The 12,661-nt window shown below is 38.0% G+C and overlaps 1 protein-coding gene across 2 annotated transcripts in view; it reads right to left on the bottom strand.

The window, feature by feature from the left end:
* The window catches only part of syt8 (synaptotagmin VIII), a 51,396-nt gene that overhangs the window by 25,838 nt on the left and 12,897 nt on the right, over positions 1 to 12,661 (bottom strand). For both annotated transcript variants that reach the window (XM_047349131.1, XM_047349122.1), the window contains exons 4-6: positions 5,716 to 5,811; positions 5,002 to 5,169; positions 2,189 to 2,356 (exon numbers count right to left, since the gene is read on the bottom strand). In XM_047349131.1, the coding sequence (XP_047205087.1) occupies positions 2,189 to 2,356; positions 5,002 to 5,169; positions 5,716 to 5,811 (432 nt within the window). The remainder of the gene's footprint in view (positions 1 to 2,188; positions 2,357 to 5,001; positions 5,170 to 5,715; positions 5,812 to 12,661) is intronic.

The raw sequence follows: 12,661 nt of genomic DNA, 5'->3' as shown, positions 1-12,661 counted from the left end.
TATCTTGAGTGGGTTAAGTTCCAGGTGGTTCTGACCACACCAGTGTACCAGACGATCCACCTCCTGTCTGTATGCAGACTCATCACTGTCCTGGAACAGTCCAATAACAGTGGTGTCATCTGCAAACTTCAAGAGTTTTACAGGCAAGTCCGCTAAGGTGCAGTCATTTGTGTAGAGGGACAAGAGGAGTGGGAGAGAGAACACACCCCTGGGGGGCACCGCTGCTGAAGTTAGCAAATTAATTGCAGGCCTCCTTTTTTTTGATGATTTCAGTAAAAAAAAAAAAAAAAAAAAGCTTCACTTGCATATTTTTGGTTGTAAATAAAACATGTGAAGTCTCTCTATAGATGTCACAGTGAACCTGGAGTCCAGTCTTTCGCCACCTCTATTCAGCTTTTTGACACTCTCGTTTCTCACTTCTCACTTATGGATCATTTCACCATGCAGATTTCTTCTTACAAGAGACAACCTTTACCTTTATGGCAGAAATGGAGTCAATGATGTCTGAATTTTAGAAAGGAAGTTATCTAGCAGCTCATCCATGGAGTCACAGGATGAAGTGGAAATGGAATAGTAAATTCAATTAAATGTTTCAGTTGAATTGTCCTTAAAAAACATTTACTTATAATATCTCTTTGTCTAACTGGGTTGATGGAAATGACACTTTCAAGGATAACAAAAAAGTAGCCAGATAGGGTAACATCAGCCACAAAGACCTTGGAAATGTTCAGACTCTTACAGATGATTAAGTCCATAATACATAGGTTCCTATGTGTTAGGGGGACTATTTAACATGTTGAGTCAAGCCAAAATTTTTAAGTGTGTCACATAGGTATGGCGCGGTATCAGTGCCACAATGAAGACTATTGCATACCCAACGGGCTACTGATCTGATTAACGATAGGCTGGCACTGGTAACTGAGCGGCTGGCCCCAGCAAATGAGAAGGCAAGTACTCACTTGTGTTAGCTTTGAAGAGGCTGGCGATAGCATTGGAGAGGCTAGTGACTACCCTGCCTTTTTTCTTCTCTTTTTTAAAGGTAGATGGCGCAGTTCCCCTATCTATGTCAGCTAATTAACATTTTGAGTCAAGCCAAAGTTTTCAAGTATATCACATAGGGTGTGGCGTGCAATATCAGTGCCAAAATTAACAAGGAAGTAGCCACCGCTGTGTGTGCAATAGTCTTTATTTTGGCACTGAGACCACGGCATAGAGTAGGGAGAGCACCTTCAGTCATAGACTGGTACCACCTCAGTGCAGGACTCAACGTAGAAACAAGTCCTTCCTGCCATCAGCATTTATAATGATCAATATTAGCTTACCTTTGTTTTAGGTGTTTCATAAGTGGCTCTGTTTTAACAAAGCAAAGTCCTATACTATTCTTCTATTAGATAGATAGATAGATAGATAGATAGATAGATAGATAGATAGATAGATAGATAGATAGATAGATAGATAGATAGATAGATAGATAGATAGATAGATAGATAGATAGATAGATAGATAGATAGATAGATAGATAGATAGATAGATAGATAGATAGATAGATAGATAGATAGATAGATAGATAGATAGATAGATAGATAGATAGATAGATAGATAGACAGACAGACAGACAGACAGACAGACAGACAGACAGACAGACAGACAGACAGACAGACAGACAGACAGACAGACAGACAGACAGACAGGCAGGCAGGCAGGCAGGCAGGCAGGCAGGCAGACAGACAGACAGACAGACAGACAGACAGACAGACAGACAGACAGACAGACAGACAAACATATGGACAGATAAACTGTAAACTCCACACTAAAAGACTCCATTCAAAAGAGGAAATAGTCATCTGGTAATCAAACGGTAATGAGCTCAAGTCCAGCCTGGGCCTTGGGCAAGGCACTTAATCCCAAATTGTCTACAGATCTGCATATTGGTGTGTGAATGTATGAGCATTGTGAGTGCAGCTTGCCAACTGAAGTGCAGAAATGCTTTAGGAGGTTGGGTATGACTACAGCAGTGTTATACAAGGGAAGTCCATTTACTATGATTGAACCCAGGACCTTCTTACTGTAAGAAGCCAATCAAGCTCCTGTGTTATAACAAATTTCAATACACAATAAAGAAAACATTCCACTTTTACCTTAATGGCACCTGTAGAGCTTTTAGAAAAAAACAGTACGAAAATGACACCTCAAACTTGGCAGGCTTTGCAAGGTCTTGCCACTCCTCGATGACATGGTTCCAGTCGATGTTGCAGAGCTGTACTCTGAGCTCACCGATGATCTCATGTTTGGTAAAGCGATTAAAGTCAAACACCTTCATTACGGCTGTGGACTTCTGAAGGGTGGACTTGGATAGCTGCAAAATAATAATTGTATTAAAGGCTGTTTCTTTTTAACTAATTTAAACAAATTTAAGCATCAGCTTATGTGATACCTACTGATGATGAGGAATATTACAGTTCAATTTGATTTTATGTACTAAACACTGTCTTAGTGAATGACACCATGGCCAACATTTATCACGATTAACACGCAGATTTAGATTAATATTTATTTTCATTTCCATTTTTGCTACGAATAGGAAATGAGACAGGCATCTCTTAAAATAATATCAAAAAACAAGCATCAATTTAAAAAAAAGTTTAGTTTTTATGTGCATTTTATTTTAAAAATGGCATGTTAAAATGGTTGTGTACAAAATTCTTCAGAGCAGCTTTTCCTCCTTTCCACTCGTATTTGGATAATCTATCTTTGGCAATGAGCTCCAGGTCTTTAAGGTTGGACAGCCTCCTTACCATCTCCCTAATCTCTAGATACTTCCATAGATACTTCCAAAGTCTGGACTCTGGTCGGGCCATTTGAAAACATCTATATTGCTTCCAAACACAAGAATTAAAATAAAAGATTAGTATAAACCTAAATCTGCTAGGTATATGAATAATGTTGGGCTCACTTGAATACAGTTAGGCTAAAAATGATCATTTCTAAGTTTTTTAGGCTTAAGATCCTTTGTTAGTCAATATCCCAAAAGATAGAGAGATAATGTGTAAGGGATATCTTTTTAAAAAATAGTTTCTTTTCTTAAGAACCTGTGGCATGACCTAACACAGGTTGTCCCATCTTGAAACTCCTCAGATGTTGCCGACTGAAAACAATTCTACAAAGAAGTGTTAAAGAGTCAAAGCCAGTTTGTTTATAGGTTTAGAAGGTTTAGAATGTAATTATTTTTTACATGTGTTAAGGTTGATTTGGATAGCTTTTGGGTCAGGGTTTGCTGGAGTTGTGCTGGACCAAGGTGCAGAGCAGGGCGAGGGAGCCACATGATGAGTTAAAGAGTTATTTATGAAACGAACTGAGGAACATAAACAGGGAGGAACCATAATTATAAGGAAATAGAAGGAACTCATATAACACAGGAATCCAAGAAAGTAATTCAAACACAAGGGTGGAGTGATGAATCTAAACATGAACTGTAATAACATATCATGACATTTAGATTTAATAAATAAAATCAACGTTAAAAATTGCATTTTGTATTTATGAAGATTATCTTTGTCGGGTATTAATATTTAAAAAAAATCTGAAATATTTAGGAGTGGTAGAGAAAAGTAAACAAATATTCAAGAGGGCAAACACTTTTTCTCAGCACCTTATATAGGTACCCTAGAAGTTGAAATTAGTGTCTAATGAAAAGAAAGTTTAAATATTAAACTTGAATAAATAGAATAAAGTCTAAATTAGTCCAACAGAATGTGCTGAATAACATTTTGGAATATATAGAACTGAAGTCTGAATATTTTCAATTGAAGTTTGAAAACATAAAATGAAATGGAATCTGACCTCACCAAGAAAGTTACAGTCTCTGGATCTTGGTTGACTGGGGACGAAAAGGTATGGGGACCTGTCAGGATCTGTCTGTTAGGTTTGAGTTTGTTTACTTTCTGTTCAACCAGGTTTATTTATATTCCTTGTGTTTAGTTTATTTTTCCTCATAGGTCTTGTTTCCCCCCCTTGTTTATGTCCTTTAGGTCAGTAGACATGTCCCTGTTTCTTCCTACTGGTGGTGTGGGGATGACCTATGGAAATATTGGGAGGGAGGGCCTGCAGTGTTTTTTTTTTTGTTTGTTTGTTTGTTTTGTGCGGGAACTAGAACCAGGTAGCAGCCTGGTGGATTTAGAGGATGTGTCGACTAACTGTGAGGTGCTGGAACTAGGCTGGGTTATGTGGGAAGCCTGAATCCTGTGTTTGTATAACCCTAGAATGTACACCGTGGATAGAAAGTTGTATTTAAGATATCTTCATTTAAATGGTAATTGGAAATAAGTCTTTTTTTTTTATTATTGAATGTTAATATGGTTTGCATAACACTGTTGCTGCTCATATTGAACAACTTCATGTAATAACTCCCCATACCAGCAGAAATACAGAAAGTCATTGTTGAGAACTTTGTGAAAAAGAAGATGCAACATTATTATTATTATTATTATTATTATTAATTACTATTATTATTATTATTATTATGCAACATTTAGCATTGCTGCAGCTTGGCTCCTTGGTGAGTCCGGTGTATTGCTCTCCTGCAGTCACACGCATGTAGCTATAGATGTAAAGATTATCGTCCTTTCTTCGTGATCTCCAATTGTGTTTTGTTTAAGATATGCAGACTTTCATTTCATATATTCAAGTTTCATTTCAAACTTTAGGATAACAAGTAGAACGCTGGAGATAGGCATCAGCTCCCTCGCAACCCTGTATGGAAGAAGTGGGTTTAGAAGATGGATGGACGGATGTTTTGATAGTTTTACTGACAGCCCTTTCTGACTCTTTGTTCCATATGCAATGTTACCCTTGCAGAAATATTTTTCATTCTCAGACTCTGTGGGAAGAGCATTAAACCTCATGAAATTTTGCTACAGATCAAATATTCTGAATATAGAATTGGGTTTTCCTGTTGCACTTTTTGCCATAACATTGAAACAACATTTAACAAGAACCTTCTACCTGAAAGGTGAACTGCTCATTGAAGAAGGGGTTCAGTGTGTTTTTGAAGACTTTAGTCTCAAAAACCTTGAACTTTTCCGGGAGGATGTAGACTTTGACATATGGATCAGAGCTTCCTCCCAAGTCCATTGCTTTCAAATTGACAGCTTGTTTGATCCCCACTGTAAGCTGTAAAACAAAACAGAGCATAACTGAGCTGACTTTTATCACTTCTATATGGGTCATATAAAACAAATACTCTAGGTGTACTTAGAGAACAGTACAAGCCAGCAATGATGGTAACAGAGATGCTTACAGGACAGCCCATTGCCAAAATGACTGTTAAGGACAGTTCTAAGAGCAGAAAATACATGTCCTAATTATAAATGTACTTATTTAATACACTTCATGAGTTATATTTTTTCTATGATAAACTTATGTTAGTTTTTACATCATCATCTCTATCTCTCTCATTCTATCTACACTACCGGTCAAAGGTCTTAGTTACACTTTCTCACTTAATGGGTCTCTTTACTTTCATGACTACTTACATTGTAGATTCTCACCAAAGGCAACAAAACTATGAATGAACTCTGAATGTTTTGAGGTCTTCAATGAGAATCTACGTACAATATAAGTGGTAATAAACATGAAGAAAACCATTAAATGATAAAGTGTATATATCTCTTAGTGTATATGCAATGTTATTTTATCCCAGCAGTTCACAGAGCGTACCTCAGACAGAGTGGCATTGTACCCCAACGAGTAGAGAAGCTTTCCTCTATACTGTTTGGTTGAACCGTAGTCAACATCCCCCATGTCTGGCTGAACCTATTAGTGGAGCACAGTAAGAATACCAGCTAAGGTGATGTCAACAGAATATAACAGGTATACTCAATGACTTTATGAAGGGCATGGATTATATAGCTATTGAGTGGAGAGAAAGAGTCATGTTCTACCAAAGTGTTCTGCGAAGAAGTTTTGGACTCCATTACAGTCTGCAATCAAGACTGCAGATATTGGCAAGTTTATTAATGACCCCCATCTCACCTACTCAATGTTTGAGTTTGCTTGCTTTATTAGTGGGAATAATCTTTGCACTCTGATCTAACTTTGCGGGACTTCAATTCCCATTCAGGGCTGTCACTAATTAACATCTTGTTCAACCATAAGGTTATCGCAAACACCTGGTTTAAAAGGTTGGTCGTTGTTTTTGTAGTCATGAGATCTCTAACCATTAGTCTTGGACACTTAGGACCAGAGGTGAGCTTCTTGGGGCGTGGAAATGATGAAGTCAAGATAGTTGTACCACACCCCTGGTAGAGCTTATCTGGTTCTATTAAGCTGTGTGCTGGCAGAGATGAAATTTGACAAGCACGTGGTGCTGAGAGAACAGAGTGCTGAGTGGTGCATGAGGTGATCAGAGATTAGAATAACTCATACATGTGCTGTTTTATTGAAAATTTAAGGACATGAGTTATTAGGGTGCAATCTACAGGTCCTTCTCAAAATATTAGCATATTGTGATAAAGTTCATTATTTTCCATAATGAAAATTTAACATTCATATATTTTAGATTCATTGCACACTAACTGAAATATTTCAAGTCTTTTATTGTCTTAATACGGATGATTGTGGCATACAGCTCATGAAAACCCAAAATTCCTATCTCACAAAATTAGCATATCATTAAAAGGGTCTCTAAACGAGCTATGAACCTAATCATCTGAATCAACGAGTTAACTCTAAACACCTGCAAAAGATTCCTGAGGCCTTTAAAACTCCCAGCCTGGTTCATCACTCAAAACCCCAATCATGGGTAAGACTGCCGACCTGACTGCTGTCCAGAAGGCCACTATTGACACCCTCAAGCAAGAGGGTAAGACACAGAAAGAAATTTCTGAACGAATAGGCTGTTCCCAGAGTGCTGTATCAAGGCACTTCAGTGGGAAGTCTGTGGGAAGGAAAAAGTGTGGCAGAAAACGCCGCACAACGAGAAGAGGTGACTGGACCCTGAGGAAGATTGTGGAGAAGGGCCGATTCCAGACCTTGGGGGACCTGCGGAAGCAGTGGACTGAGTCTGGAGTAGAAACATCCAGAGCCACCGTGCACAGGCGTGTGCAGGAAATGGGCTACAGGTGCCGCATTCACCAGGTCAAGCCACTTTTGAACCGGAAACAGCGGCAGAAGCGCCTGACCTGGGCTACAGAGAAGCAGCACTGGACTGTTGCTCAGTGGTCCAAAGTACTTTTTTCGGATGAAAGCAAATTCTGCATGTCATTCGGAAATCAAGGTGCCAGAGTCTGGAGGAAGACTGGGGAGAAGGAAATGCCAAAATGCCAGAAGTCCAGTGTCAAGTACCCACAATCAGTGATGGTCTGGGGTGCCGTGTCAGCTGCTGGTGTTGGTCCACTGTGTTTTATCAAGGGCAGGGTCAATGCAGCTAGCTATCAGGAGATTTTGGAGCACTTCATGCTTCCATCTGCTGAAAAGCTTTATGGAGATGAAGATTTCATTTTTCAGCACGACCTGGCACCTGCTCACAGTGCCAAAACCACTGGTAAATGGTTTACTGACCATGGTATCACTGTGCTCAATTGGCCTGCCAACTCTCCTGACCTGAACCCCATAGAAAATCTGTGGGATATTGTGAAGAGAACGTTGAGAGACTCAAGACCCAACACTCTGGATGAGCTAAAGGCCGCTATCGAAGCATCCTGGGCCTCCATAAGACCTCAGCAGTGCCACAGGCTGATTGCCTCCATGCCACGCTGCATTGAAGCAGTCATTTCTGCAAAAGGATTCCCGACCAAGTATTGAGTGCATAACTGTACATGATTATTTGAAGGTTGGCGTTTTTTGTATTAAAAACACTTTTTTTTTATTGGTCGGATGAAATTTGCTAATTTTGTGAGATAGGAATTTTGGGTTTTCATGAGCTGTATGCCAAAATCATCCGTATTAAGACAATAAAAGACCTGAAATATTTCAGTTAGTGTGCAATGAATCTAAAATATATGAATGTTAAATTTCCATCATGACATTATGGAAAATAATGAACTTTATCACAATATGCTAATATTTTGAGAAGGACCTGTATATCAAACATCTGATATTCAAATGAAGTACTGCCTCAGAGTATTTCATTTTTTGACATATCTCAAAGAATTCGTATGATAATTTATGATGTTTTAAGTATTTTTGTGGTTTCTTAAGGACAATAGGGTTGTGATGCATAGGTGTAATTTTTGATCCTCACATGTGTTGGTATTTTGATCATTTAGAGGTGTTTACTCTTGTCATTAAGATCTTTCCATGTTGGTTTATTCCGTTGTGTTGAGTTCCTTAGGTATTTCTTGTGTTCTCTTCTCTGTGTATTTTACTTTAGACCAGGGGTGCCCGAGTCCAGTCCTCAAGAGCTACTATTCTGCAACTTTTTGCACCCCTGCTCTGACACACCTGAATCAATTGACTGAATTCCCTCATCAGCATTGGACACATTTTGCTGTGCAGAGGCTTGCTAATGAGGCATTCATCTGATTCAGGTGCAGGATAGTAGCTCCCCAGAAGACTTGTCCCTGGTTTAGACTCTTATTTTCAGTCTAACCCTGTGATCCACGAGTTTATTCTGTGTTTAGTTGACATTTTTCTCAAGTTGACAAGTTTGTTTCTCAGACTCTCCCTCAGTTGTTTAGTATCCCCCTGATTGTACCTCAACATGCACAGTTGACAGACTGTCTATTACACCAAACATACTGAAAATAGAGGCTAACTAACTCTGAGTGTGTCCTCATTGATAATCTTTGTTTATATCTTATTAGAATTGATCATATCCTGCTATAAACATCCAGCACTTGTTACATCTAATGTCTAATTCCTTTTTAACTGTTATTTATTCATAAAGCTTGTTTTAGAGTACAATATATATCAGAAAATATACTGTTGTTTTCATTTATTTTATATTGATCTGTGTTTATTTACAAGGGAACATCTTGATTTTAAAAAGGGACAATACACTTTTTTGCTTTTGACATTGCTAAGGCAGCTCTATTTGTTGAAGCAGAAAATTGGAGGGTGAAGCTGTTTGTCAGTCAGTGAAGAACTCATGGTGATCAGGTTCCAGAAAACTCCTCCAACTGGAATAAGTCACCAACCTTCACAATTCAGCCTCTTCCTGCAGTGAAGTTGGAAAATTATTATAAAATTCTCACATCTATAAAGGCTTAATAGATGTGAGAATTTTATAATAAAGATTCCAGTAATGGCTTAATAATTAAGCCATTACTGGAATCTTTAGCCTGGTTTCTCTTCCACCAAGATGTTCTAGAGAACCTGATCAGCTAAGCAGAATCCCCTGACAAAATATTAATTTTTCTCATTTCATAAAAAAACTTAAACTGCTCAGGTATCTGGTGGTTGTTTCACATGAATGTTAAACCTTTCTCCTCCCAGTGAGGGTTAATTTACCTCGTCCTCGACCCAGGGCAGCAATGAAGGCCACGTCAAGGAGATAAAGCAGGGGGCAAAAAGGACCACATCCAGAATGTAGACATCTTGCTGTCTCCCTTGATGGTTATAGCGAATTGGAGGAAGACATCTTTCTAGGGTTTAGGACTGGAAAGGAAGCCCAGTAAATGTGGTGTTCACCCACTCTTCCCCAGAGCTTCACAGCTCTCGTAAAGGTTAAGGCTCACCATCGCTGTCACGTTCCTCATCCCCCTTCTTTAGTCTTGGAGGGTCCGTTAAGTCGATCCAGGTTGGTCAGCCATTGGCATGTTCTGCTTCACCTTTGCTCCTTTTGTAGATGTCAAGGTGGTCTATCTCCAAACAGGGAATTGGATGAAACACCTCTAGCTGAGATCTTGCCAAAGGAGCTGACGATTAGCTACTTCTGCACGTTTATGTTCCTGCCGAGGGTGTTGGAGATACCTGGGTTTACAAGTAAGTGATTGCTTCTCTGGTCCCTAAGGGGTGTCGAGGTCAAACCTCAACTGGAGGTAAATGTTCCTTTGCTTATTATCTACTGACTACCCTCCAGTGCTCTTTTGCCATATCCTGCAGCCTCCAGAGCCCCATTGCTGGTCTCTGGGGCCTTCAAACCACCCTCATGACTACTTACTTGTCTTGATGGCCTACAGATCATCTTTCTCAAGTGATTTGTTTTGTTCTCTCCTTTTGGGAACTTCTCCTCCCGTTGGATTTTGGATTTAATTTTAGTTTTCTTAGTTATATTTTTTATATTTTTTGGAATGCCTAGAAGCTATGCCTCAGGTGGGGTTGAGTTTTGTGTACCGTGTTTGTTCTTTAGGTCCATCATGTGTTGGGCTTGGTTTTGTATTTTTGAGGTTTTGTGCTAGTTTTTCTGTTTTTGTGATTTTTTGTGCTTGTTAATTTTGCTTTTTATTTTGTGTTCCTGGTCTGTGCTTCCTGTTGTTTGTTTAGCCACTTCTTTCAGTCAGTCTCAGATAACTTTTCTTACCACTTTCCCTTAAACTCTGCCAGACTTACTTTTGGTTGTGTGCTTATGGGTCCTTTCTACCACCACCGCAAGTTGACAGGTATTTAAGAATTGAAAAAGCAATCAAGTGCTTTTCTATACCTGTTGGGTGATTGGCTGAGGCCTCATACTGCCTGCTCTCTCATACTGTATACTGCTCTTTAAGAGATACAGTTAATTATTTGTGTGATAATGTAAAGCTTTAAGAACAAGGGATGTTTACATAAACTCATCATGGGCATGAATGAAATTATTTCAGGATTTAAATTACTTATTTAAACTGTTGTAATCAACAACTTTAATGAATCTTATAAGCAAGAAGCTAGGTGTTTCAGTTTTAATTTATGGTGGATTTTCTTTAAACCACACAGAAAGCAAATCAGAGGGTCAAAATTAGTCCACCAATTAGTCCACCAATATCTAAACACACCCCTACTAATCTTTGGTTAAATGGCTATTTGCAGCTCACATCTTGACTACACATTTTTCTGTGCCATAATGTTCCTTGCAAAAGTATTTATAAACTATTTTATATTGTAATTACAATCAATAATTCCTTCGTATTTGCTGTGATTTAATGTGTTTGACCAACACAATGTAGTACATAACTTAAGTGGAAGGAAAAGGTTTTTTATTCACAAATAGAAGAGAAAAATGAGTCCACCTGGGCGTAATTTCATCTCACTATGAATGCAACTGTAAAGACTTCAAAGGTTTGGTGGAGAACATCGGTCAAAAAACAGCATCATAAAGACACTTGAAGGGCACATAAAAGAACACAGCAGACAAGTCAGGAAGAAAGTTGTAGAGAACAGTGATGTGACGTTCACTAACGAATCAATTTTTTGAACGGCTCCTTACCTTGAGCAATAGGACTCGGGTCTTAGTTAGTGAGAGCCATCCTTTGTTTTTTACTACTTTGGTTTCTTTTAATGCTACTTTTTAAATATAATTTAATTTCAAATTATGTAATATTACTAAGGCAATTAAATAAGAAAACCAAAAGGGAGAGAGGTATGAGCATACAGCAGACGTGCTCATTGCTCACTGTTTTTTTCCGTCACCTGTCATGGCTGCAGGGTGCCAGGCGCTGTGTGAGACCTGGCTGCTATGGCGACACACGCAGTGGGATAAAGAAGAACAGTCACAGTGTGCTTGTTGCTCAAAGATGAAACAACAACTGGCGCAAAAAAAGTTTGCACACTTTATTTGGTTAAGTGTTGTTTGCCGTTAGTGTGTTGCCCTCATAGTTATATTTAATGCTGCAGTTGGTGATTTTTATTTCTGCCAAAGCAACTCAAGTGGACGTTTTTCTTCTATTTTGTTTTATTTTGCTTTCTTTATTTTGTTTCTATATTACATGTTGCATTAAAATGCTATTAATGCACACAACACTTTTAGTAAAGGACTACATTGTTATTTGATATTTATGTTTTGATATTTTATACTTGATTTAATAAAAATCTTTTGCATGAACATACTGTGGTTTTATTTTGTGCTTTTTAGATAAATATATTAAGATTACTTAAATACAGATTTAGTTCTAATTCTAAATTTCACCCACACAAGTCAGGTTTCCCAAAAATGAATATATTTAACACAACATTAATATTCAATAGATTTGAATTTTAAAAGTTCATTTATTTCACTAACTCAATTCAGTTGGTAAAACACATTATAAAGACTATTTACAGATAGACTGATGTTTTACAGCCTGTATTTCTGTTAATTATGATTATTTTTTACTTCAGCTAATGAAAATATGACATTTAGGATTAGAATATTACATCAGACTGATAAAAAAGCATTTTGTAACACAGAAATGTGGGCTTAATTAAAAAGTACCTCCCTATAGGTGGTTAGTTTAGAAATGTAGTTTTAATCTAACTAATGAGCCATTGCATATTCTAATTTATTGGATATGACTTTATGTTAAGGGTAAAACTAATTGTTCTTCAAAATATGTACATTTTCAAAAGATCATTTCAATGGCTCTTTAGAATGGCTCTTTGAAGCGAACGGATCCTGAAGATTCTTTTCCCTTCAAAAAGCCATTAGTTCCATTACTAGAATAGAATTCTAAAGCAATATCCCAAATTCTGAACCTCTTACAGAGCACTATTCAATCCATCATCTAACAATCATCAAACAAGAAGAGTATGGCACAGCTGCAAACCTTCCAAG

Source organism: Girardinichthys multiradiatus, chromosome 2 (assembly GCF_021462225.1).
Source record: "Girardinichthys multiradiatus isolate DD_20200921_A chromosome 2, DD_fGirMul_XY1, whole genome shotgun sequence".
Taxonomy (NCBI): Eukaryota; Metazoa; Chordata; class Actinopteri; order Cyprinodontiformes; family Goodeidae; genus Girardinichthys; species Girardinichthys multiradiatus.
Note: the sequence above shows the minus strand (reverse complement) of the source record. Positions and strands in the feature narration are given on the sequence as shown.